The sequence below is a fragment of the Antechinus flavipes genome, chromosome 1 (assembly GCF_016432865.1).
Source record: "Antechinus flavipes isolate AdamAnt ecotype Samford, QLD, Australia chromosome 1, AdamAnt_v2, whole genome shotgun sequence".
Lineage (NCBI taxonomy): Eukaryota > Metazoa > Chordata > Mammalia > Dasyuromorphia > Dasyuridae > Antechinus > Antechinus flavipes.
This window is the reverse complement of record NC_067398.1, coordinates 720507609-720534367: the sequence shown is the minus strand read 5'-3', so window position 1 is coordinate 720534367 and position 26759 is coordinate 720507609. Positions and strand designations below refer to the sequence as shown.

Below are 26759 nucleotides of genomic sequence, written 5' to 3'. Positions count from 1 at the left end.
AAGCCCACTGACCTTTTCTATAGATTATTTATTATTTTTTTTTGCTGAGGCAATTTGGTTAAGGGACTTGCCCAAGGAGGGTCACACAGCCAGGACGTGTTAAGTGTCTGAAGCTAGATTTGAACTCGGGTCCTTCCGACTTCAGGGCTGGGGCTCTCTCCACTGCGCCCCCTAGCTGCCCCTGGATACTGTTTTTAAATGCATAAAGCAAAACACAAGGGATTGCGAAGCTAACCCATGATGCTGAAGATACAGAGCCGTGTGTGTCCGATGGGTTTATATTTTTCTATGTGCGGGCATACTTTCCCCCATCTGAAGCCAAGAGCCCCTGACTGTACCCAAGCCCGGTTCCTTGGGCTCGGCTTGTCCAAGCCCCTCCTTTTTCAGATGGGGAAATCGAGGCCAGCGGTTGTGGGGAGAACCTTGCCCTAGATGGGGGGATCCCACCTTGAAAGGCAAGACAGAGCTTACGAGATTGTTGCGCGGCCGCTCCCGAGTTACACGGGGGGCAAAGTGAGCCCCGGGAGAGGCAGGGCCCGGGGTCCCCGGCGGTCAGAAGTAGGGCATCCTTCTGCTTCGCGCCGGTGGGGAAAAGGGGGTCCTGAGGGAAAGGGGGCAGGGCCGCTTACTGAGAGGGAACGGAGCGTGGCGTCGGACCCCGGAGGGGCTCCCCCGGCCGAAGGAAGAGCGGCCAAAGTTGGGGGGAGGGGGCTGGGAGAACATTGCGGGGGAGGGGGCGCGCCCTGGAACTGGGGGAAAGGGCGAGGGGGCCGCTGGGGGAGGCGGGCGGAAAGGGGAGGACTTGGGTGCGCGGGGGTGGGGGAAGGGACGGAGCCGGGGGGAGGAGGGGACGTTTGGGGGGAGGGCGAATGCCGGGACTTCGGCCGGCCGGCGGGAGAGCCTTTGACATCATCCCGTCCGGTGCCTTCATTTTACGGGAGAGGAAAGTGAGCGGCGCGGCGGGGTCGGGACGGAGGCTCCGGCTGCGCCCGCGGAGCGGTCCGTGAGTCCGCCGGTCCGCGGCCCCCTCCCCCGCTCGGAGGTGCCGCAGCGCCCGCCCCGCCCCCTCCGGTCCTTCCCCTGCACCTCCTCCTCCCCTCCCCTCTCTTCCCCCTCCCCCCGCTGCTGCCTGGCAGGAGGGAGCCGAGCCAGCCCTGGGAGGAGGCAGCGCAGCGGCGGAGCCCGAGCCGGAGGACAGCTCAGCCCGGTTCTGCCAGGCTCGGCCCCCGGCGCCCCCCGGTGAGCCCCCGAGCCCCTTCCCCACGCTCTCCCCCGGCTAGGAGCAGGGGCGCCCGGCGCCGGCCCGGGCGAGGCTGGGGCGCGCGTGCGAGGATGCAGGGATGCTGGGATGGGGGGGTCGGAGCCCCGGCCGGCCCCTCTCCCGCCCCCGGCACAAGCGGGGGGCGCCGGGGCGGTAGCGAGGGGGGTGCCCCGCTCTGCGGAGGGAGGGCTCCCCGCCGGCGGCCAGAGGGCTGACTGAGCCCGGGGCGCTCTCCCGAGAGGGGCGGAGGGGGGAGCCGCGCAGGGGCGCCCCTTGGCTGGGGGACCCACTTCGGGAAGGGCTTCTCGGACTGGGGGGAGATTCCGCGGGACGGGCTCGGCCGGGAGCTGGCTGGGGCTCTCTTCGAGGGAGGGGCGCCGCGGCGGAGGAAGCTCTGCGGGGGGCGCTCTGTGTGGGGGGCGCTCTGCGGGGGGCAGTTCTCTCCGAGGAAGGGGCTTTTCGGGGAGGGGGAGCTTTGTTTTGAGAGGAATTCGCTCTGGAGCCCGGAGGACTCCCCTGAGGAGAGTTGTCTTGGGAACCGGGGAGCTGGCCAGTGCTGGAGGGAGGCGGCCGGGAGGGACCTCGGCCTTGGACCCGGGCCAGCACCGGGAAGCAGCCTGCTGGAAGTTGGAGCTTGTGCTTTGGGATCCGCCGAGGGGAGAAGGGAGGCGAGGGGAGAGGGAAGGGAGGCGAGGAGGGAGAGAAGGGAGGCGAGGGGAGAGGGAAGGGAGGCGAGGAGGGGAGGGGAGAGCAGAGAAGGGAGGCGAGAGAGGGAAGAAGGGAGGGGAGGAGAGAGGGAAGAAGGGAGGGGAGGAGAGAGGGAAGAAGGGAGGCGAGGGGAGGCGAGGGGAGAAGGGAGGGGAGAGGAGGCGAGGGGGGGGAGAAGGGAGGCGAGGAGGAGAGGGGAGAAAGTCACCAACTGGGGCAGCCTTCACTAGCAGCCTCGGACTCCCCCCTTCTTTCCCCTCCCACCTCCACCGCAGGAGCTGCTTATGGAGGAGAGAGCCCTGAGCTCGGAGCTGGGAACCTGGCTTCCAAACCCGCCTGAGGTGCTCTTAACTCTGCAGTGGAGCCAATCCTTCTACGCTTGGTGCCTCAGTTTCCCCTTCTATAAAATACGGGGTTGGTCTCCACTCCGCTTTGTCTCCGGCGGCGCTTAGGTTCTCTCACTTGCTTGGGAAAGCTGGGTAAGAGGCACTGGGGGTACGGTAGGAGGGCAAAGTCGAGTCAGCCAGCATTTATTAAGCGCCTGTGGTTATCCCCTACCCTCGAGGCTAAGCCTGGAGAATGCTGGGAAAGTTAAAAGACTATCTAACTGGGAGACCATGTGCAGACAGCAAGATAGGGAGAAGATAAAAAGGGAGATAATTAACCCAGAAAGACCCGAGCTGGGGGAGCTGGGAGGAAAAGGGGGATTTCAGCGGGGACCTGGATTGAAAACTATCCAGTCCAACCTTTACAGCGCTCCCACTGCATCTGCACCTCAGTTTCCTGCTCTTTAAATGGGTTGTTGTGAGGCTTAAAGCAGATTTTAAAAACAAACCACTATGGAAACCTTGAATCACTATGGAAATGTTTGCTCTCATCATCACCATCATGATCATTAGCTTGTTCTTGTTCCCATCCTTGTCAGTGGGGCTTAAAGAAGTCGGCCCTGCTGTTATAATTTTAATTTCAATGTTCTCCTGAATCCAAATTAAGGCCATTATAATCTTAGCTTCAGTGTTCTCCTGAATCCAAATCAAGGCTATTATAATCTTAGATTCAATGATCTCCTGAATCCAAATGGAGGCCATTAGAATCTTAACTTCAACGATCTCCTGAATGCAAATCAAGGCCATTAGAATCTTAACTTCAACGATCTCCTGAATCCAAATCAAGGCCATTAGAATCTTAGATTCAACGATCTCCTGAATGCAAATCGAGGCCATTAGAATCTTAACTTCACTGATCTCCTGAATCCAAATCAAGGCCATTAGAATCTTAGATTCAAGGATCTCCTGAATGCAAATCGAGGCCATTAGAATCTTAACTTCAATGATCTCCTGAATCCAAATCAAGGCCATTAGAATCTTAGATTCAACATCTCCTGAATGCAAATCGAGGCCATTAGAATCTTAACTTCAATGATCTCTTGAATCCAAATCAAGGCTATTATAATCTTAGATTCAATGCTCTCCTGAATCCAAATCGAGGCCATTAGAATCTTAACTTCAATGATCTCCTGAATCCAAATCGAGGCCATTAGAATCTTAACTTCAATGATCTCCTGAATCCAAATCGAGGCCATTAGAATCTTAGATTCAATGATCTCCTGAATGCAAATCGAGGCCATTAGAACCTTAACTTCAATGATCTCCTGAACCCAAATCGAGGCCATTGGAATCTTAACTTCAATGATCTCCTGAACCCAAATCGAGGCCATTAGAATCTTAACTTCAATGATCTCCTGAATGCAAATCGAGGCCATTAGAATCTTAACTTCAATGATCTCCTGAACCCAAATCGAGACCATTAGAATCTTAGCTTCAATGTTCTCCTGAATCCAAATCGAGGCCATTAGAATCTTAGAGTCAATGTTCTCCTAAATTCAAATCATTGTTCATGAGATCATATTTTTGGACAATGCTTTGGGGACTTGAGTGAAACCATTAGAATGCCTGTGGGCCCCTGGTCTGGTACCCCTGGAGGAGCAGCACCATCTCTGGAATCTCTCCGCTCAGAACACAAAGAAATGGAGATCAGGGCCCCGCATGGCTTGGAGACGGTGGGAAAGTTGGGGGAAATCAAAGTCAGAGAGCCCGGCAGCAAGGATCCTCCTGGGCAGCAAAGGGAAGAAGAGACTGAGATAGAAATCAAGCCTGCTGGCGGTCCCTCCCTGAGCATGTCCTGACAGAGATTCCCCCATAGGCTCCTGCTTTTGCTGCCTTAGCTGGATTTTGTTAGGATGGGGCTCAGTTTCCTTCTCCGTAAAATCTGAGGCTTGGGTTAAAGAGTCCCCTTTAACCCTCTTGTCCAGCCCCCAAAGTCTATGGACTTTAAAAAATGATTCCTCTCTTGTTTTTTTTTCCATCTGGAGCCTGAATGTCTCAAGAGCTCAGGCTGTGTAACAAAGAACTTTTAAAAATGATCAAAACTCTCCAGTGGGTGAGAAGTGAGCTCCCTCCATGCAATGCTCCTTCCCTCCTCCTGGGAGTGGGCAGAGAGTCTGTTATCTTCTCTTTGGTTCTAGACTTGTTCTTTCTCAACTTTCTCTTCCAGTTGGCATTTTCATCTGCGTTCCATCTGGCTTCTCATTTCACAGAGAGTTACCATCACTCTTCTTGGATTTAGAGAACAGATGAAAAGCATTATGGGACCACAGGCAAATTACTGAACTTTTTGAGCCTCGGTGTCCCTTTCTGTAATAGGAGGGGATTGGACTCCATGATGTCCAGGTCCCAGTTCTAGAGCTAAGAGCCTAGAAGAATATTGTTGGACACACGAGGGGGTGAAGGGCGATTGCTCTCGACGGTTCCGCTGGGCAGGACTGGGCAGGCAGTGTCTGAGCTCCCTGGTCCTTTCCATCTTTTAAGAGTCTCTGCTTCCAGCTTCGGTTCTTGGTTCTGAGGGATGATGGACAATGGATGATGGACCCAGTGTTTCCCCAGGGGAGCGTCTTGTCTTTGCTCCCCCATAAATCTCAGAGGATCTCTGAGGTCTTTTGCCCAGGCAATGGGGTTCAATTGTTCAGGCGATGGGGTTCAGTTGCCCAGGCGATGGGGTTCAGTTGCCCAGATGATGGGGTTCAGTTGCTCAGGTGATGGGGCTCAGTTGTTCAGGCGATGGGGTTCAGTTCCTCAGACGATGGGATTCAGTTGCCCAGGCGATGGGACTCAGTTGTTCAGACGATGGGGTTCAGTTGTTCAGGCGATGGAGTTCAGTTGTTCAGGTGATAGGGTTGTTGCCCAGGCGATGGGGCTCAGTTGCCCAGGTGATGGGGTTCAGTTGTTTAGGTCATGGGGTTCATTGTTCAGGTGATAGGGTTGTTGCCCAGGCGATGGAGTTCAGTTGTTCAGGTGATAGGGTTGTTGCCCAGGCGATGGGGCTCAGTTGCCCAGGTGATGGGGTTCAGTTGTTTAGGTCATGGGGTTCATTGTTCAGGTGATAGGGTTGTTGCCCAGGCGATGGGGCTCAGTTGCCCAGGTGATGGGGTTCAGTTGTTTAGGTCATGGGGTTCATTGTTCAGGTGATAGGGTTGTTGCCCAGGCGATGGAGTTCAGTTGTTCAGGAGATGGGGCTCAGTTGTTCAGGGCTAGAAGCTGGTGGTGTTCTCCCGGCCTCCTCTGCCCTTCCCCCTAGATCAGGGGTCCTCAAACTTTTTAAATAGGGGGCCAGTTCACTGTCCCTCAGACTGTTGGAGGGCCAGACTAGAGTAAAAACAAAAACTTTTATTTTGTGGGCCTTTAAATAAAGAAACTTCATAGCCCTGGGGGAGGGGGATAATCATCCTTAGTTTGAGGACCCCTGGTAGGCTATCGGGCCACTTGGGAAAAACATCTCTGCCCAAGAAGTGTCAGGAGATCCAGAGTGGGAAGGGACTTAGCATCTGCTCCACCCCCTTCCCTTTACAGGTGAGGAAAGTGAGACTCAGAGGGCCAAAGGGCTCACCCCAAGTGAGCTACAAGGCTAGTTTTGAACTCAGGTCCTCCTGACTTCAGGGCTGATGCTCTATCCACTGCACCACCCAGCTGCTCTGACATCCCTTGTTCTAAGCTCCCTCCCAGCCGTGACATCCCTTGTTCTAAGCTCCCTCCCAGCTCTGACACCCCCTGTTCTAAGCTCTCGTCCAGTCCTGACACCCCCTGTTCTAAGCTCCCTCTAAGGCCTGGGTACGAATTCTGCCTTTCCTTTCCTTCTTTGGGTCTCGTTCCTTCTACTGGAAAAAGGAAGGATTAGGGGCCGCTCTAGAGGCTTCCTTGTCGCCCTAGAGCCTGGACTGGGGGCCCCTAATCTCCCAGAAGCTCAGTTGACCTCAGCTTTATAGAGGTGGGGCAAAAGTCACCCTAGTTTGCTTTCCTAGTCCCTCCCCCGCCCAGCCCCCCCAGGCTCCTCCCCCCAGCCCCTCAGCCCTGGCTGCGGCCCAGCCCCCCACCCCCAGGCGCCTGTCACGGAAGGGGATTAGACTTTGTTGGCCCCGAGGGCAGAGCCCGGAGCAGGGGGAGGAGCCTTGGACCCAGATTGTGTTTTAGGAGAGAAGAAGGATTAAGGAGCGGGGTCTGGGCGGCTGCCCCCGCCCTCTCAGTGAACCCCAGCATCTTCCGCGGCCGGCCGGGCCCTCCCTGGACTGCGGGGTGTGGACAAAGATCCTCCCCTTCCTGGCCTCAGTTTCCCTCTCTGGAACAGAGGGGTCGCCCCCTGGCCCTACCGCCCCCACCTGAGTTGGCGAAGGTCACGCCCAGCTGGGGCAGGGGGCTGACCGGGAAGACCTTTCAGTCCCTGCCCGGCTCTGAGTCGGGGACGGCAGATGCACGGGAAGCAAAGTGGCGGGGAGGGGGCGGGGCGGGGAAGGGGGGGCTGTTGGTTCCCAAGGCCCCTGCGGGCTCTAGATCCATCAGCCTCCAGGACACCGGCGAGCCGCTGACCTCTGGCCTCTAGTGAGTCCGGGGCCAGCGGGCGGTTCCCCTGGGGAAGTCCGTTCCTTTTCTGAAGGGCCCGCCGGGGGTCTGAGTGTTGGGAAAGCCCCAGAGATTTTATCTGCCCCCCCTGCACTCCCTGAGCTGGCCCACCAAGCGCCCCTCCGGCCTCCACCTGCAGGCCTCCAGCAGAGGCAGCCACTCCCTTTCCGGGGCTCCAGGCCGACCAGGAGCCCCTCGCGGTGTTTTCTGTTTGTAATGGCCGAGGCCCCCAAAGCCGGCTCCCACCTCCCGGCCTGTGGACAAGGGCCTCCTCCAGAGCGGGGGCGGGGGCTGCTTCCCCAGGGGATCGCCCACCCTGTTCGCAGCCCCGCCCTCCCGGAGGCCCGGGATGGAGGTTGCATTTCCTCAATACCTAGGCACAGATTAAGGTGCCGCGCCCCTACATGCAGGAGACGGAGCCAGAGCCGCGTCCTCGGGAGCTGGCGCTCACATTCGAGCTTTCAGCTCTTTGAGGGCAGTGCCCTCAGCCCCCCCCTCAGCCTGGCCTGCAGAACTGGGCACGCAGTAGGTGCTTAATGGGCACGCAGTAGGTGCTTAATGGTTGGGCCCTCCCAGCAGTACTGTGCAGCTGCGAGGCCCTGCTGCCCTTCCCGTTCCTCTCCGGGCTAGGCTGAGGGCTGGTTTTTTTGTCTTGGTGTCCCTAGCACTCTGCCCGGCCTGCAGAAGTGGGCACACAGTAGGTGCTTAATGTTGAGAGCTTGCCGTTGAGTTGCCAGAGAGGTGAGGCTGTGCCCGGCAGCCGCCCAGCCCCCCTTCATCAGGACCCCCAGGGAGGGCCCCCAGCCCCTGCACCCCTGTGACCTCCTCTTGCCCGGTGACCTTCGGCACCCTGAGCCAGCCTGGGGCTTTGAGGGCTGGATCCCAATATAATAACAGATGATAACTGAGGGCTCTCTGATAGGCAAACAACATTCTCAAATGTGAGAGGCAGGCGATGTTATGCCCATTTTACAGGTTGGGAAAGTGAGGCAGACCAAGGAGGGATGGCTTAAGCAGGGTCACCCACCCAGGGAGCAGAGGAGTCAGGACTGATGTTCAGGGCTTCCTCTGTCCCAGCTCCCTCTTCCCTCCCTGAGCCACCTCTACTCCCGGGGCTGAGACCCCCTCCCCCCTCAGCACAAACTAAAGCCTCCTGGCACACAGAGTCCTAGTCGTGGCCTCACTGGGTCCTGGGGGGGGCCCTCCCCTTGTGGCACCAAGTGAGCCGAGGCAGGAGAGAGGCCCATTGGGTCAAAGGAGGCTTTTGGCCTCTGGGTCTTTGCTGGAGTTCCTGGATGAGACCGTGGGGGTGGGGGGGATGAAGATTACAGGGAAGCGAGGGTGCCGGCGACTCAGAGAAACCGAGGGGCTCCTGGTTAAGTCAGCTCCATGGCTTTGGGGTTCAGGGGTTCAAGGGGCACTGGGTGGAGACGGGACCCGGGATCCTCGGGATTGGGGTGGGGACGAGAGAGGAAGAGGAGGAGATTTAAGTCACCTCTGAAGTCCGGAGGCCCTTCAGAGCCTGGGACCCCCTAGTCCGCCCCCATTGGACACCTGGGTGCAGTGAGGCCCTAAAACGGCTGACAGGATGCTGATTGGCTGATGGGCTCATAACCGGGGCTGTCGGGGCTGGGAGGGGCCTGGAACTGGGGGTGTCAGGGTGGGAGGGGCCTGGAACAGGGGGTATCAGGGCTGGGAGGATCTAAAACAGGGAGTGTTGGGGCTGGGAGGGGCCTAAGAACTGGGGGTGTCACGGTGGGAGGGGCCTGGAACAGGGGGTGTCAGGGTGAGAGGGAGCTTAGAACTGGGGGTGTCGGGACTTGGAGTGTTCTAAAACTGGGTGTCAGGGTGGGATGGGCCTGGAACTGGGGGGTCAGAGGGGAAGGGGCCTAGAACTGGGGGTATCCTGTGGGAGGAGCCTAGAATTTGGGGTGTCGGGGCTGGGAGGGGTCTTGGAACAGGCGCAGAGACCCCCGGGGTTACAAAGGGTCTGAGCGTGGAAGCCCCCTTGGGGGAGCGCCCCTCGCGGCTCTTCCTCAGTTTCCCCACTGGGGAGCCCTCCTCCGGGCGGCTGAGGGGCTGCTGACCGCGCCGTCCGGCGTCCTCCCCTCCCCCTCCGGGCTGACCCGGGCTCCCTCGGGAGGAGGCCGGGCGCTAACTGGAACTTTGCCCCTCCAGGTCGGCAGACGACGGAGCCCCTCGGCCGCAGCGATGACGGAGCCTTCGAGGGGGCCCCGATGACGGGCCCGGACGCCGCTGGGCGCCCCCGCCATGGCCTAGCCCCCGCCGCCCTCGCCCGCCGTCGCCATGGGAGGCTGCTTCTCCAAGCCCAAGCCAGGTGCCGGCCCCGCCCCGCCCCGCCCCCACCCGCGTCCTGGAAACGCGGCTCAAACTAGGTCAGGCCTGCGGCGCGCTCCGCGGGGACGCGGCTCCAGGAATGTTAATGCGGGGCCGAGGCCGAGACCTCTCGGGGCTGCCCGAGCCCAGGGCGGGGGGGCGGGGGGGGGAGTCCGGGAACGGTCTGTTCCGAGCTCCGGGGGCAGGGGTGAGGGGCCCGTGGCCCGGGAACCGGCTCCCCTCGCAACAGCGCCTTCCCCTGGAGGAGCTTCCAAGTACCTGGGGACGCCTCCCCGCCCCCGTTTTACAGATGGGGAAACTGAGTCTCAGGGCACACAGCCGGCAGCTCGCAGAGCCGGGAGAGCCCCTGAGAGGAGAGGCCCCCTCCGGAAAAAAGAGGTCTGGGTGGCGCGAGTCGGGGCCTGGGACACTCGGAGGGCCTTCGGGCGAGGGGCCGCCCTCCTCTGACCCTGCCTCTGAATGGATGGGCCAGCGGGGCTCAGAAAAAGGAATTCCGGGCTTGGGGTTCGAATCCTGGCTGCGGTGGGGATGGGGGAGGGGAGAAATCCCGCTGCCAGGGCTCGGCTCTACGGTCCAGATGGCGCCTTCCTTCCAGTTGGGGAGGCTGATTAGTGGAGACATTGCCCCGAAATAGCAGCCCCCCAAACCCCCCCAGCCTGCTGCGGGAGGAGAGGGAGGGCCCGAGACTGAGTCAGACAGCAAGGACCAGCGGAACTGAGGGGAGACAGAAAGGGTGTGGGGGCGAGCACGTGGGGGGTCAAGAGCAGAGGATGTCAGGGCTGGGAGGGGCCTAGAACAGGGGATGTCAGGGCTGGGAGGGGCCTAGAACAGGGGATGTCAGGGCTGGGAGGGGCCTAGAGCAGGGGATGTCAAAGCTGGGAGGGGCCTAGAACAGGGGAGGGAGCTTAGAACAGGGGATGGCAGGGCTGGGAGGGGCCTAGAACAGGGGATGTCAGGGCTGAGAGACAGAACAGAGCAGAAGCTGCCAGGGCTGAAAAGGGCTTTCTCCCCTGTCTCCGACTTGTTTCCATCTCCAGGGACCCCCCCAGATGGGAAGTCGGGTCCCCCTTTCTTGCTCTCCCTGTCGGTGCCTTTCCTTTGGGTCTGAACCCAGAATTCTGCCCCCAGCGCACTGGCCCATAGCTGGCCCTCCCAGAAGCCCCGGGGGCAGGGCCTCCAGGCTCCGGGATCCCTCCCTCTCTTTCCAGGCGGCTCCCAGGGAGCCACAGGGCCTCCATCCCTGACATGGCGGCCTCCTCCCGAGCCAGGTTGGTGCACGGGAGTGTGAGGGAGCCAGAGAGGAAGGAGGAGCCCCTTCCCTGGTCAGAGCCGGCGCCTAGAGCCCGAGGGGGAGGAGGCCCGATGGCCGGCTTCTGTTGCTTAGCGGGAAGGGCCGAGGGTGGGCCCAGAGTGCAGAACCGGAGGGAAACTGCAGAGAAAGGTCTGAGAACAGGAAAAACTTCCCGGCCGCTAGAGCTGCCCAAACCACAACAGTGTTGAAAGGGAGTGAGCTCCCCGTGCGGGTGGGGACAGTAAGCACTGGTCCGAGGGACGGGAGAATCTGCAGCTGGTCTGGGGCCCGGCAGCTCTGTCCCAGCTCTGCCATTTGGAACCTGGCGGAGGTGAGAGTCCTGGCAGCCCCAAAGCCCGGCCGAGGGCCAGGTCCCGAGGGGGGAGTTTACGCCGCCCCCCAAGGCCCCGCCGTTCCCGGGCTCCGGCTTGGGGGAGGGGAGGGTCCGGCCGTGACCTCCGGGCCTTGCCCGTCCAGGATCTGGGTCGCGCTGGGCCCTCTCGCTTCCTCCAGCGCCCGGTGTCCCCTTACGTGATGGCTATCTGCGGCTATTTTTACAAAGGGCTCCGCGTTACCCGGAGAGCTCCGGCCCTAATGCTCTGCTCCAGCTCCCCGTGAACGGCGCGGGCGGAGCGAGGCCGGAGCAAGGCCGGGTGCCCTTGGAGCTCCCTAGTGAGCTGGGGTGGGAGTGGGGGAGGGACCCAAGAGGAGGGACCTGGGGGGAGGGGCCCAGGAGAGAGGGAGGGGCCTAGGAGGGAGGGGCCCAGGAGGGAGGGGCCCAGGAGGGAGGGGCCCGGGGGGAAGAACCCAGGAGAGAGGGAGGGGCCCCTGGAGGGAGGGGCCCTGAGAAGGAGGGAGGGGTCCTGGGAGGGAGGGAGGGGCCCAGGAGAGAGGGAGGGACCCTGGAGGGAAGGGCCTAGGATAGAGGGAGGTTCCTAGGAGGAAGGGGCCCGGGAGGGAGGAGCCCGGGGGGAAGAACCCAGGAGAGAGGGAGGGGCCCCTGGAGGGAGGGGCCCTGGGAGGGAGGGAGGGGCCCAGGAGAGAGGGAGGGACCCTGGAGGGAGGGGCCCAGGATAGAGGGAGGGGCCTAGGAGGGAGGGGCCCGGGAGGGAGGAGCCTGGGAGGGAGGAGCCCGGGGGGAAGAACCCTGGAGAGAGGGAGGGGCCCCTGGAGGGAGGGGCCCTGGGAGGGAGGGAGGGGCCCAGGAGAGAGGGAGGGACCCTGGAGGGAAGGGCCTAGGATAGAGGGAGGGACCTAGGAGGGAGGGGCCCGGGAGGGAGGAGCCCGGGGGGAAGAACCCAGGAGAGAGGGAGGGGCCCCTGGAGGGAGGGGCCCTGGGAGGGAGGGATCCCCCGGGAGGGAGGGACCCAGGGAGGGAGGGACCGCAGTCTCAGGGTCGGGGTTCAAGGCACCCTCCCTTTCTCGGACGCTGTCTCATCCCAGACCTCCCCCCTCCCCGGTTCCCTTCAGGGGAACCCATCTTGACTCTCGCCTTTGTCCTCCCATGAGCCGGTTGCAGGGGGTCTTTCCCGGCATTTGGGGCCTTGCAACATGGAGAAGCTGCTCACAGGCCCACGGGCCGCCCTTGGTTGTGCCCGGGTCTCCTGGGGCCGGCACAGACTTTTCCGGGAAGGGGGATCCTGGAGCACGTGCTCCCCATCTCGTGGCTGGGGGTGGCAGCCGCCCACGACCACCCCCAGCCTTGGGGCGAGATGTCCCCCCAGCCGTCTGTGGGCCCCGACTCCCAGGAGACCAAGCGCCGATGCGGCCGGTGCCGAGGCGCGTGTCCCTCATCTCCCTGAACGCTACAAGTTGGCCAGCCGGAGAGACTGGGGCAGGGAGAGGGGGAACGCTTGCCCAGGGTCACACGGCCGTGGCGTCCGTGGCAGGAGAGAACTGGCCAATCCCAGCCCTGAGCCCCACCCTCTGCCCAGAGCGCCACCAATCAAAATCCTTACCGTGCCCGGTCTTTTCTGGGAGGCCTTTGGGGCGGAGGTGGCTTGTCCAGGGTCCCACAGCTGGGAAGGGTCTCGGGCCAGTTTTACTATCAGCCTAAATCTGACTTTAGGGGGGATGGAACCCCAAGAAGGTGCAGGCCTGGACTGTGGAAGTCCCGGGCAGGGGAGGCTTCCTGGAGGAGGAGGCAGCTGTCGGGGGTCTTCCACTGGAGAGGGGAGAATGGTGCCCTTGGGGCTGAGTGGTCGTGAGGAGGCCAGAGGGCCCTCGTTCCCCCCCCTTCTCTCCTCCCTCCCCAGCCCATAGTCTCGGAAGACACCCTCGCCCCTCCCCGCTGACCTGGGTCGGGCCTGGGGGTCGCCGGCCTCATTCGCTCCCTGTGCCTTCGCAGTGGAGCTCAAGATCGAGGTGGTGCTCCCCGAGAAGGAGCGAGCCAAAGATGACGCCTCCCCCAACGGCCAGGCCAGCCCCCTGGCCTACAAAGCCAACGGCCGGGCCCGCCACTACCACCCCGAGGAGCGGCCCTCCACCCTGCACCCCTACCCCAGCCCTCACGACCGCGTGGAGGCCGCCGTGTGCCACGTCAAGGACCTGGAGAACGGCCAGTAGGTGTTTGGGTCCCAGCTTCGGGGGCGCCCGGACGGCGGCTCCGGGCAGAGGGAGGGACGCGGGGGGTGCTGCCAGCCTTGGAACCCGGCCACCCTCTGAACATTGAATGCTGCCCGCCGGCCCTCGGCTGCCCCCCAACCCGGGCAGCGGGGACTCCCGCATCCCAGGGCAGCCCCTCCCGAAGGGCGGCTCTCCCCCATGCGTGCCCACCTCTCCTCTGCGCCCGGATCTGACCCCTGGGCCCCAGCCACTGGAGGATACCCCGGCCCCCTCGGGCCCAGCTCCCCATCCTGCGAGCCTCGGGACCCGCAGCTGGAGCCGCCCGCCAGCTCTTCGGCCGGGCCGGGCCGGGCCTGGGGGTCTCGCCCTTGCGGCTCCGGGCTCTCCCCATCACCTGTGACTTCTCCCGGGGGCGGGGGGGGGGGTGCCATGGCCCTGCCCGGGCCCTGAGAGCCCTCCCTTCCCCAGGATGCGAGAGGTGGAGCTGGGCTGGGGCAAGGCCCTGCTGGTGAAGGAGAACGGGGAGTTCCACGCCCTGGGCCACAAGTGTCCCCACTACGGAGCCCCCCTGGTGAAAGGTGGGCCGGGTCCCGTTCTGGGGAGGGGGATTCTGGGGGCTCCTCTGGGAGCCAAGAGGGGAGGGGAAGGCTGATGAGACCCCAGATCTGGGCAGACATGGGGCCTGGAGGTTTGGGGGGACCTGGGTGGCCGGGGGAGGCAAGAGGGGAGGGGCTGCATGGAGGGATCCCAGGAAGCCTGAGGGGGTGGGGGAGATCTGGGGGGCCATGGCCCCGGGACCTTGACCAGCCCATAGAGCAAGAGCACAGAGACAGCCGGGTCTCGGAGGCCCCGGGCCTGGGGCCGGCCTCTGCTGGGGGGCCTGACGGGGCCCCCAGACCCCGAGCCTCCGCCTGTCCCCAGCACCGGCTCTCTCCTCCCAGGGGTTCTCTCCCGGGGCAGGGTCCGGTGCCCCTGGCACGGGGCCTGCTTCAGTATCGCCACCGGAGACATCGAGGACTTCCCGGGGCTGGACAGTCTGCCCAAGTTCCAGGTGAGAGAGGAGGGGGGAGGGAGAGGAGGGAGGCCCAGGGGTGGGAGGGAGGCCCAGGGGTGGGAGGGAGGGAGGCCCAGGGGTGGGAGGGAGCAGAGGCCCATGGGTGGGAGGCCCAGCATGGAGAGAAGGCCGGGACGGAAGGGTGTCCAAGCCCAGATTGGAGGCCGGAAGCTTCTCTGGCCGTGGCAGGAGCAGGGGTAGCTGGGCCGCCTTTGAGCCTCCAGCCACGCCCCGGGTTGTAGGACGGGGGAGCGGCAGAGGGCAGCAGAGCCGGGCTTTCTGCCCCGCGAGGCGCGCGCTGCCCGGGCCCCTCTCCCCACGTCGGTCCCGGGATCCGGTGGGTCGGGGGGCTCAGTTTTCCCACTTTGACCATGGCAGGTGAAGATTGAGAAGGAGAAGGTGTACATCCGGGCCAGTAAACAGGTGAGTGGGGGGGCTTCCTTTCCGGGGGTCGGGGGGAGCAGCAGAGGCAGATGTGGGTCAGCTCCCCCACGCGGAGACTTGTGCCCGAGGGGCGTCCCCGGGAGGGAGCTCCCAGCCCCCGAGGGCTCCCCCAGCGCCGGCCCCGCCGTCACGCCGACGCATCCTCGCTCCTCCTTTCCCTTCCCGGGGGGGCGCCCTGTGACCGAGCTGGCGGGGCCCGCGACGCTCCGCCCCCCCCCCCCCCAGTCCCCTGCTCTGGAGAAGGGCGAGGGCCGGTTTCTCCCTTTATCTCCAGGGCCGACCTCGCGTCGGCCTCGCGCCAGTTCTGACTTTTCCCCTTCGGTTTCCGTCATCTTCCTTCTGTGCGCCCCCTTCTGCACCTGCAGGTCTCCCTGCCCCCTCAGCGCCCCACATAATGCCGTGACGCGGAGCGCCCCCTGGGGGTTCTGCCGCGCGCTGCACCCAGGGCTTCTTCAGCCTCCCCCTCCGGCCTATCCGGCTGAGACCGGTCTGACCGCGGTTCGGGGGCCTGCGGATCCCCAGCAGTAACGTCAGTCCCGGGTCCCCAGTGGGGGCAGGAGCCGCAGTTTAAGCGGCCGGGCCGGGCGTCCTTGGCCAGCCTGGGAGGTGGGGCCCGATGAACCCCATCGCACAGATGAGGAAACTGAGGGTTGTCTCAGCGGGATTCGCCCTCGGGCTCTGCGGGGGAGGGGGCGCGTTCTGCCGCGGGAGCCGCTTCTCGGCCCATCTCTGAGGCCGGTCTGGGAGAGGCTCTGGCCCAGCCGGGGCCCAGATCTGGGTCCTGGTTCCTACAGGCCGGGAGCGCCGGCGCGAGCCCCTCCCCCTCTGGGCCCCGGGAACACCCGAAGCCTGGGCTCTCCCGGAGCCGCCCCGGGCTCAGGCCCCCTCGGCCCCACGGGGCCGGTCCCGACTGCCGAGCCCTGGGTGCCTCTGGCGCCTACTAGTGGCGGGCGGCCCTTCGGGGCTGTTTCCCTCTGTGGGACCTGCGTGAGAGAAGCAGCTCCCGGGGTGTCTGGGGAGCCTGAATGAGCGCTTCTCACTGCCCGCGCAGGGACCCCCCCTCAGCCGCATGGGGCCGCCTCTTCCCCCCGGGGGGAGACAGGGCAGAAAGGCTGCTGCCCCTCCCCCCTCCTCCGCCCAGGATGCTGCCCCTTCCAGCCCCGCTACAGGCAGGGGGCGCTGTTGGGGAGACTCCTCCGGAGGCACTGGGCCGAGCACTTGTGTGTGTGTGTGAGAGAGAGAGTCCCCTGGGGCCCCAGGCTCGGCCCCGCTGGGGGGTGCTCAGAGCAGCCCGGGGCCCCTCAGGCTCCTTACCCTCAGTTCCGTCCCTCCAAGGCCAGCCCTGGGCACAGGGGCTGCACACGCTGGGGGCGGGGCTCTCTGCTGGGGGGAGGACGTTGGGTTGCTTTGGACAGTTCAGTTCCTTCCTGAAAGCCCCTGGGGGTGCTGCCCCTCCCCCCTGGGAGCCCCCACCCTCCTTCTGGCCCCCAGGGCTGCCCCCAGCCAGGTTCCGGGAATACTTAGGGTTAGGGTTAGACCCCGGTAGGTGGGTCTTTCACCACCCTTGGATCCCACAGGCCCTGCAGACCCAGAGGAGGACCAAAGTCATGGCCAAGTGCATCTCTCTGAGCAACTACCACGTGGGCAGCACCAACATCCTGATCGTGGGAGCGGGTGAGCCCTGGGCCTTTGGGCACTGCCAGGGTGCCAGTGTGGGGGGCATGTGCCAGGGTGTCAGCGTGGTTGTGTGGGGGCACTGCCAGGGTGCCAGTGTGGAGGGCATGTGCCAGGGTGCTGGTGTGGTTATGTGGGGCACTGCCAGGGTGCCAGTGGGGGGCATGTGCCAGGGTGCTGGTGTGGTTATGTGGGGCACCTGCCAGGGTGCCAATATAGGGGGCATATGCCAGGGTGTCAGCGTGGTTACGTGGGGCGTGTGCTAGGGTGTCAGCATGGGCATGTGGGGAACACACCCAGGCTGGCCTGGATCAAGGCGTGGCCCAGGTTGGAACCAGGGGGGCTTGGCTGGCCCATTTCATGGCTGAGAATATTGGCCCCCTCTCGGTCCAGAGCCAAGCCTGGGGTGTCGGGGAGCGGATACCCCAAAGACTCACCCCCAAAAGCAGGGTTCAGAACCCCCCACATTCCCCCTCCCCACAAAGGGCAGCTGGCCCCCTTCTGTCTGGGGCTCCCAGGCCCCGCTCCCCCCACCGTGGGCCACACGTGGGCCTGTAGGGGCCGGTGACGACGGTCCCATTGCTCGGTTTTCTTCCCGTAGGGGCGGCCGGCCTGGTGTGTGCAGAGACCCTGAGACAGGAGGGCTTCTCCGACCGAATCGTGATGTGCACCATGGACAGACACCTTCCTTACGACCGCCCCAAGCTCAGCAAGGTGGGCGGCTCCCCCTCCCGGCCCGGCCCGCCGGACTTACCCCCCCGGGGCTGGGGGCCCCGCTGGTCGCCCACGTTCGGACGTGCACAGAAGGTCCCCAGTAAGAGGCCCAGAGAGAGTTATCCCCGGGGCGCCTGAACTAGGGCGATGACTCACGGTTATGAGGGCGTACCGAGAGGTTTGCTGAGCATCGCACCCCGTAGTCAGAACACCTGGCGTTTACAGAACGTCTCATCGGGTCCTATGATCACCCCCACTTGAAGGATGGGGAAGCTGAGGCCCAGAGAGGTGACGAATATGCAGTGAGTAAGCGTTGGAGGCCAGAAGCCCGGGTTCTCACCGCCGTGCCTCCGAGGGGCCGGCTTTTCCCTGCAGGGCCGGGGGCGGACATCCATCCAGCAGTCGGAGCTTAGCCTGGCTTCTGACTCTGTGTGCCTCATTCCGGCGGTGGAAGGAGCCTTGACTTTGAAGTCACAAGACCTGGATTCAAATCCAGACGCTTGTCACTTAGTAGCCCTCTCTAGGCTGAGGGTGTCTCGTCTGTCAAATGAGAAGGGGACAAGTAGGGGGTGCCGGAGGGCACAAAGCACCAGACCTGAATTCAAATCCCACCTCAGACACTTCCTAGCTGTGTGACCCTCCAAAAGTCACTTTACCCTGTTTATCTCAGTTTCCTCATCTGTAAAATGACCCGGAAAAGGAAAGGATGAACCTTCCCAGGATCTCTGCCAGGAAAACTCCAGACAGGGTCAAAAAGAGGCCGTGTGATTGAAATGACTGAAGGGGTTTTAACCAGGAAGGTCCTTTGACCTTGTCACTTCAGAAGGAAGCAGCCAGTCCCCATCCTCCCTTGTCTGGGCCCGCAGGCCATCCCTCGGCAGCTTGTGGTGGGGAGCACCTCATCCTCCCGGAAGCCTCCCCTCCTCTTAGCTCCGGCTTTCCAGGGGTCTCGGCCGCTCTGGGATGCCCGGTGCCTCTCCCCCAAGTCTGCACCTTTCCTAGCATAAGGGCGGAGCTTCAGAACCGAAGAATGGGGGCAAGGTTCTAATTCAAAACCAGCCCCTGGTGGAGATCCAACATCTCCCCTTTCATGAACATGCACTTCAGGCCCTTGGGGGCCTCTTCCTCCTGCCCCTGTCCCCTGTGGCTCAGTTGGCAGATGACAGGCTGAGGTGACAGAGCCCCAAAGCTGGCAAGTGTCTGAGGCTGGATTTGCACTCAGGTGCAGGCCTGGGTTCGGTCCGCTGCAGCGCCACCTAGTGCCCCCATCTGGGGAATAGCTAGCCGGCCATTCGGACCGTGCACGAAAGCTGAGGGCTCAGCTGGCCAGTGCCCGGCTGAGGGAGGCCGTGGGCGCTCCCTGAAGCCTTTTAGTAGGGGCTGGCAGGGTCACGTCTTGATTTCTAGAAGGTCACTTTGGCAGCTGGATAGAGAAGCAATTGGGAGAGGGGAGAAGTCCATTAGGAGGTCCAGGGGAGAAGCAGCGATGGCCTGGATTAGGGCACAGTCCCTGGATTAGAGAAATATGGTGGAGGAGACCCAGCAAGGCTTGATCAGTGACCAGGCATGAGAAATGAGGGATGAGTGGGGAGGGGGAGGGTACGTTTGTTGAATGACATGAATGAATGACCAATTAGGAAAGGCTCATTTAGCACCAAGTACAGTAGACAGAAGCAACCCCAGATAGCTGGTGGGATGCCCAGGTGGAGCTGTCCAGTACTGAAGCTGGGCGAGATCAGACTCATTAGACCTCCGGGTGCTGATGAGGTCCCCGAGAGGGCCAGTGAGTGGGAGAGAGAAGAGCAGTCCCTCAGTGAGTCTCAGGAGGTGCCACATTTAGGCCAGAGGAGGCTGAGCCATCGGAGCAGCAGCCGGGACCAAGACAGGGTAATGCCATAAGCCAAGGGAGGGGGACCGTCTGGGATGAGAACATCAAAAGCTGAGAGAAGCAAGGAGAGGGTGGACCAGTTCCGATTATCTTGTGATGAAGAGAGCCGTCTGCACCCCGAGAGAGGATGGTGGGAACCAGTGTGGATGACAGAGCATTCCCACTCTTTTTGTTGTTGTTTGGTTGCATTTTATTTTCTTTTGATCTGATTTTTTGGTGCAGCACGATATTTGTGGAAATATGTGTAGAGGAGTTGCACATGTTTAACACATTGAATCCTTGCTAATGGGGGGCGGGGGAGGCAGGGAAGGAAAAAATTAGAACACAGGGTTTTGTAGGGGTGAATGTCAAAAATTATCTGTGTATATATTTTGAAAACAAAAAAGCTATAATTTAAAAAAAAAAAAAAGGAGAATGTGGATCGAGGAAGAGTCCCTGGGTCAAGTGAAGGAACCCTGTGCCTTGGGCTCCTCGGAGGGCTTCGTAAATGCTGTTGTTGCTGTTGTTTGTCAGGCAGTTAACAGGAAGATACAGTGGACAGTAGGGGTGAGAGCTGAGAGGGCAAGTGACGACAGAATCCCTGCTCGATAAAACTTGGAACGATTTCTCAGGGCAGGTTTTCCCATCCAGAAATTCTGAAGCGCCGAACCTTGGACCTCTGGGCCCTGGTCTGACACTTCTAGTTCTGCTTCTGTTTGTAACAGTGGATGAGCCCAGAGGAAGGAGCAGGGAAGGGGAGGTGGTCAGAGCCCATGCAGCCTTTCAGGGCTGGGACCCAAATGGGAAGGTTGCCCAGAAGGTCAGGGATCATTCTGATTCTCTCTTCTTTGCAGTCCCTGGATTCCCAGCCAGAGCAGATCGCCCTCAGGCCCAAGGAATTCTTTCTGACGTATGACATCGAAGTTCTGACTGAGACCCAGGTGAGGGGGCTTTGAGGGTCTTTCATGTTGGAAGAAGGAAACATTGCTATGGAAAGGCTATCAACCCTGGGAAGGAGATTTGAAGGTTAACTAGTGAGTATCCAGTCCAAGCTATTATTCTTAAGAAAGGGACAGAGATTTGCCCAAGTTCTAGCTTATTCCTTGAAGCTTCTAGCAATGTCACAGAGAGCCTCAGCTGTCATTGATGACCGAGTTGGGCCAACTGTGGAAAGAATAGTATCGGAAGCACCACGACAGAGAAGAGGCTCCTCAAAGCCTCCTGGTGTTGGTGCGTTGGAGGTGTTCGAAGGGTGGGATCAAGACAAGAAAAGACAGGGTGGCATGGTGAGTGCATAGAGTTGGGGGACAGAGAGGGAGTGTGTGGTCCTCATGTCTGAAGATACTTGCCATTCTCACTTCTGCAGCTTACTCTTCCTCACTAGTCAGACTTAGGTCCAAAGGTACCTCCCTTCATGGCTTCCCTTTCTGAGGGATGAAGTGATTTTATGGTAAGACAGGGATGTCTCAGCTGCTCCATTTTTCAAAGAGTATCCTCTGCATCTGTCCAAGTAATTGCTTCCTCCTCATGCATCTATCTTGGTTTGTGTTATTCTTCAAGAACCTATCCTATGGGTCTTCTGCCTGGTCAGTGTATTCCCACGATGATTTCTCTTTTGTGGTTTCCTCCTTTGATCTTCAACTCTGTTGCTTCTCCACTTTATGGCATGGCTTTCCATTCAAGCATACATTTTCTCCCTTCATCGTGTATTTTATTTAATCTCTTTTTTGGATGAGGGGTGACCTTTTATTATTATTTTTCCACCATAATCCCTAATCTACCAGCTCCCAGAGATACTCACAGCCAGCCCACCTGGTTTCTCTGTGTTCTATGTCATATTAATGGTTATCTCTGCAGTGTACAGAGCACTTCCTTCCAACAACTTTCTCCGCTGGGTAGCACAAGAATCATCAGACTCATTTATTAGAGAGAGGAAGTGTTCTGCCTTGGGTCACACAACTTGTAAATGATAGAAATAAAGATTGGAAGCATTGGACCAGACTATCAAGAACTGGGGTTGGGCCATAAATCTGACTTCTCAAAGGCTGGTGAAACTAGCCCGTGGAGTTCGGCCGTTTTGGCCGGCTATCTCTGGGGTGTCATCCAGCCTGCACAAAATCCACCCCCGGGGATTTGAGGGATTGCTTCCTATTGTGTCAGAATCGTCAAATTGCTTTTGAGGATGGCTCCTGAAAGCCAGCAAGGAGGCAAGGGGACCCTGGGGAGGAAGGGCTATTACTTTGTAGACATGTAAAGAGGTTGGAGCAATTTATTTAAAAAAATCGATTTTCAAAGTCCTGGGAGACACCAAAGAGCAGATCATGCATTTCTTTCTGTGACAAAGTGCCTGGCTGTCACACACTTGTCCATGATGCAGTCAACCCCCTCTGGCGGTGAGTGTGAAAGGGGTTAGTGCGGTGTCTTAGGTGGGAGTTTGTAACAGATTAGAATGTGTTCCCTTTTTGCCAAGAGCCCTTTCTCCCAGAGGCCTCAGCTACCGCTTCCAGATTTCCCCAGACCATTGCATCGACATGCAGACCCCCCGCAAGGGAAATCCATTGGCCTGGGGAGGGACATAAATGGCACGCAGATCCTCTGTCAGGGACACAAGTGAGGCGTGTCCTGAGCAAAAAATTTGCACTCAGGATGGGAGAGTGGAAGATCTAGCTCTCAAATCAGGATGGGTCAGAATTTCTGGGAAGCGTGACTCTGAACACAAGGTGAAACCTTGGCGGCAGTTCGCTTGCCCTTTGCATTTAGAGGAAGTAGGAGCAGGAGACAGATGTGTGCGTGTAGTGGGGAGAAATGTGGCTTCCAGACCGTGGGTCATAGTCCCCTTTCTCTGGCTGTGATCAACGCCTGACCTTGGGGAGTAGAATAGCCCACCTAAAGTATTTGTTTTTTAGTCCTAGAACTTAGGGTTGGGAAGGACCTCAGAGACCATCCAGTCCAATCTGTTCCTGACCAGGAATCCTTTCTACAACATCTCTGATGAGTAGTAACTTGTTTCTACTTGCTTAGCTTCAGTGATGGGGACCTCACTATCTCTAAAGCAGCCCCTTCCACTTTTGGACAGCTCCAGTTATTAGGCAGTTCTCATGAGTCAAATCTGCCTCCGATCCCCTTCTCCTCTCTCTGCTCTGGCAGAACTAGCCCAAGCCCTTGGCCACAAAACAGCTTCCTTGTCCTCTTTAAACATCCCAATTGCCATAGCGTTATGACCACGTGGAGCTTCATTGCTCTGCTGGTCCTGTTTAGGTGCCCTACAGTTGATCAATAGCCTTCCTAAAACATGGTGACCAGAACAGGATGTCATCCTGCGGTAGTGTTCTAATCACCTTAATGAGGATCAGGGTGAGAACCACTGATTCTCGGCCTCTGACACTCCCTGATAGAGGTGGAGGCCCTTTGAGGCCAGGGTGTCCACAGGGCTTTTGTTTAACACAGGAGGACTCTGAAATCCAGTAAGAAGAAACTTTTCTAGGGCCTAAGGCAATGAGTGGTGGAGCTCAGGACTTTTCATGCTACAGACAGGGTTATTTCAGTCCAACTGATAAACATTAATTAAGCTCCTACTAGGACTGGAAATACAGATAAAAAATCAACAATCCTGTCCTCATGAACTTTTTATCCACTAGAGGGAGATAACATGCACACAGATAAGGAAATACAAAGTGAGGCAGAGCCCTTAATCTTAGAGGAAGGATCAGGAAATGTAGCCCCTGGTAGCTGAGCTGAATCTTGTAGGGAGATGGAGATTCCAGAGGCAGGAAATGCTGCTCACTCCAATTCTGAAGTTTTCCCACCTGGGTAGGACCTGTCAAGCTCCACAGCTTGGTCTTTAAGAGGCCAGGGGCCCCCCTGGCCAAAATGAGACTCCTCAATGAGGAGGGTCAAGGGAAGAGAAATAATAGTAGATCTTGGGGTTGTCAGAGGTGGGAAGGACTCTAGAGATCATTTCATAGAGGCAAAAGCCAACTTAGTTTTTCAGATGACAGAACCAGGACCTAAAGAACCCCGAGGAGGTCAGAGCAATGGACCAAACTATGGCAGAGAATAATTAATAGAGATAAATGTGAAATCTGACCTTTGGGCTGAAACAATCAACCTCCCAGAGACCTTTCTATGACTCTCGACAGTTACAGAGCAGATTTGTGACCTATATTTTATTTGGTCCTTTCCCAACTCTAATCCTATCCTTGTGAGGCAAGTGGGGGGGGGTTAGTATCCTGATTGTACAAATGTGTGTATTGGACCTCAGAGTTTTAAGTGACTTCCCAAGCAAATGGCAGGGTGGACACTCAAGCCCCAGTTTTCTGTTGTGATACAGGAGCCACCTGCCAGTGGCTGCTGGAGCTCTAACTCAGACCTTTAGAATGGATCTCTTCATGTGAGAGGATGACGATGGTAATTACCCCGACTAAAAAAGTCTTACTCAGTCTCTTCTCCCTTTCCTTTCCCGTGGGTTACCAAAGTAACTCGGGGAGGATCCTACTAACAAACAGCTCTTGGACACTGTTATTTCTTTTTTTTCCCCATATTTAATAACTTTTTATTGATAGAATGCATGCCAGGGTAATTTTTTACAGCATTATCCCTTGCATTCACTTCTGTTCCAATTTTTCCCCTCCCTCCCTCCACCCCTTCCCCCAGATGGCAAGCAGTCCTTTACATGTTGAATGGGTTACAGTATATACTAGATACAAGATATGTGTGCAGAACCGAACAGTTTTCTTATTGCACAGGGAGAATTGGATTCAGAAAGTATAAATAACCCGGGAAGAAAAACAAAAATGCAAGCAGTTTATATTCATCTCCAAGTGTTCTTTCTCTGGGTGTAGCTGTTTCTGTCCATCTTTGATCAATTAAGACTCTCTTTATCGAAGAGATCCACTTCCATCAGAATACATCCTCAAACAGTATCGTTGTTGAGGTAGATACTGATCTCCTGGTTCTGCTCATTTCACTCAGCATCAGTTCATGTAAGTCTTGCCAGTCCTCTCTGTAATCATCCTGCTGGTCATTCCTTACAGAACAATAATATTCCATAACATTCATATACCACAATTTACTCAACCATTCTCCAATTGATGGACATCCTTTCATTTTCCTGCTTCTAGCCACTACAAACAGGGCTGCCACAAACATTTTGGCACATCCAGGTCCCTTTCCTTTCTTTAGTATCTCTTTGGGGTATAAGCCCAGTGACACTGCTATTTCTTATGCCCCATGTTGGGCGCCATATGTTGCGATACGGGAGCCACCTGCCAGTGGCTGCTGGAGGTCTAACTCACCTGTAGAGTTTTCTATCCCTGTGTCCAACAGTGGAGTACAGGAACTCAAGGAGGAAATGTGGAATAGTGGCTAGAGTGTCAGAGTCAGAGAAGTCTGGGTTTCAATCTTGCTTCAGATACTTGCTTGTTGTGTGTCCCAGGGGAAAACTCTTAATCTTTCTTCCTCTCACCTGTGAAATGGGGCCAATAATAGCATCTATCTCAAATAATTGCTGGTAAGATCCAATGAGATAACATATATAAAGTGCCTAGTAAACCTTCAAGGGCTATGGAAATGCTAGGTGTCATTATTATGATAATTTTCATCCTCCTCCAGGACTGCATTTTTTGGTAGAGAAAATTGGACAAGAGGCTCTTTGAGATTCCTCCCAGCCTGGGGCTCTTCCTCACAACTAGCCCAGGGCCTTCTACATAGAAGGCATTTAACCAATAGCAACGGATTTTGTAATCTGTTCATTTTTTGATAAACACAAGGACCTCAAACTGGCATTTCTCAGTTCTGACCCCTGAGGTGAGCCTTCCACAAGTTAGTAGGACCATAGAAACTACGTGAGGGCTTCCAGGTGCAAAACTCAACTTATTATACTGCTGAGAGACTACAACTATCATCATGGCCAACTGAATTTCAATCCCCTGGTACTAGGCCCTGGTGGCCCTATCTTAGTTTCAGTCCTGTTTGCTATCTTCTAAACCACTTCTGCAGTGGGTCATGAAATGTTGTTGTCCCCACTTTCCTGATGATAAAACAGAGCCAGGAAGAAAGAGGATTCCCAGGTTCAAATCCTGGCTCGAGTCAGTTGCTTTATTCCCTCCCCCTCCCCCTGCTGGGCATTTTGAACTGGGCTATTTGTCCCTCTCTGGACCTGTTTGAACTCTTCTTTATGATTTTAGGTTGTCACAGTGGACGTAAAGAACAAGAAAGCAATATTCAAAGATGGCTTTAAGATGGAGTACAATAAGTTGCTCTTGGCCCCGGGAAACACGTGAGTGGCCTTGGGTGGGGGTGGGGGGGTTCTTAGGTCTACAAATCATTTTTCTCAGTCACTCAACAAGTTTTTATTAAGTGCCTACTATGTAGCAGGCACTGCACCAAACACTAGGCTCAAGAGAGGTAAAAACATAGTCTCTGCCCTAAAGGAGTTGACTACACGGTAGGGACTGTAACCAGTATCTTCCATTGTGCAAATTAGGCAACTCAGGCCATCATAGTAAATGAGGAAGCGGATGCAGTTTTCAGCATTGATCCTTTGGAACTTCTGGGATCATTAGCTTGAACAGAGTAGCCAAGCTTTCCACAGGGGATCTTACAATATTGCCGTCCCCGTGGACAATGGAACATAGACTTCTCGAGGGCGGGGGCCGTTGCCTTTTTTGCCTCTGAATCTGCAGTCTCTGGCCTGGCACAGAGCGGGCACTTAGTAAATGTTTGTTGAAAAAATGAATGTGAAAAGTTGGGGCAGAAACCTAATAAAGAGATTTGGTAGTAGAATAATTTTGGCTCTTTTGCGGGGAGGGTAGTCCCAAGACACTCAACTGCAAAGGAAAAGAAGTGGAGAACGTCTTCACTATTCGGACTCCAGAGGATGCCAATAGGATAGGGAAGCTGGCACGTGGGAGGAACGCCGTGGTCGTTGGGGCCGCCTTCTTGGGTGAGTGGGCTGCGTCCAGAGGCCCCCAAGGTTCCCTTCACACCCTGGGGGACCTTCCTTACTCGGTCCCTTAGCAGATCAGAGCATCCCTCCCCCTAAGAGCTCAGTGTCTATCTTTATCATTCCCTTGAGGACTCCTCTCAGTCCCCTGAGAAGCTGGGGCTGTCCCTCTTCATCCTCCTCTCAGGAGCTTGATGCAGGGTCTCATGCCCCTGGGGTCAGCGGGTCCTTCTCATCTCCAGGAATGGAGGTGGCCGCCTATCTGACCGACAAGGCACACTCCGTGTCAGTCGTGGAGTTAGAAGAGACGCCGTTCCGGAAGTTCCTCGGGGAGAAGGTTGGCCGAGCCCTCATGAAGGTGAGAGGCTGGGCAGCCAGAGAGCAGAATTCTCACCCAGAAGCATCCTCAACCCTGGGGAGAGGGAGCTGCTGGGGGACCCACCGCTTCCTTCTCTCCCCGCCACAGATGTTTGAGAACAACGGGATCAAGTTTTACATGCAGACTGAAGTCTCAGAGCTCCGGGCCCAGGAAGGGAAGGTGGGTTTCCCCGGGACCTCTGGGCTCTCCTCCCCCTTCCCTGAGTCCCTTTGAATGTCCCTCCACACCATCCAGTTCCAACCAAAATCAGAAAAACCTGTTAGGTTTTGAGGGAAAGGCAGGTAGAGGCGCTGTCCCTGGTGCTGAGAGAGATGCTCTGGGCTCACCATTCTCTCCTTCCCTTCCCTGAGTCCCTTTGAATGTCCCTCCACACCATCTAATCCAACCAAATTCAGAAAAACCTGTTAGGTCTTGAGGGGAAAGCAGGTAGAGAAGCGCTGTCCCTGGTGCTGAGAGAGACCCTCTGGGCTCACCATTCTCTCCTTCCCTTCCCTGAGTCCCTTTGAATGCTCCTCTACACCATCTAATCCAACCAAATTCAGAAAAACCTCT

General features: G+C 58.3%; 1 protein-coding gene across 3 annotated transcripts in view; it reads left to right on the top strand.

Annotated features, from left to right (window-relative positions):
- Nucleotides 1-1019: 1019 nt before the first annotated feature.
- Nucleotides 1020-26759, top strand: part of AIFM3 (apoptosis inducing factor mitochondria associated 3) — a 38890-nt gene continuing 13150 nt past the window's right edge. For 2 of the 3 annotated variants that reach the window (XM_051973271.1, XM_051973269.1), the window contains exons 1-13: nucleotides 1020-1239; nucleotides 9097-9256; nucleotides 12915-13128; nucleotides 13601-13710; nucleotides 14074-14183; nucleotides 14565-14609; nucleotides 16208-16304; nucleotides 16906-17018; nucleotides 19740-19826; nucleotides 25071-25162; nucleotides 25698-25828; nucleotides 26071-26186; nucleotides 26295-26366. In XM_051973271.1, the coding sequence (XP_051829231.1) occupies nucleotides 9226-9256; nucleotides 12915-13128; nucleotides 13601-13710; nucleotides 14074-14183; nucleotides 14565-14609; nucleotides 16208-16304; nucleotides 16906-17018; nucleotides 19740-19826; nucleotides 25071-25162; nucleotides 25698-25828; nucleotides 26071-26186; nucleotides 26295-26366 (1218 nt within the window). In that variant the 5' untranslated portion in view covers nucleotides 1020-1239; nucleotides 9097-9225. Of the gene's footprint in view, nucleotides 1240-2304; nucleotides 2449-9096; nucleotides 9257-12914; nucleotides 13129-13600; nucleotides 13711-14073; nucleotides 14184-14564; nucleotides 14610-16207; nucleotides 16305-16905; nucleotides 17019-19739; nucleotides 19827-25070; nucleotides 25163-25697; nucleotides 25829-26070; nucleotides 26187-26294; nucleotides 26367-26759 lie in introns of those variants that run through there. The other variant, XM_051973270.1, reaches the window with a different exon arrangement.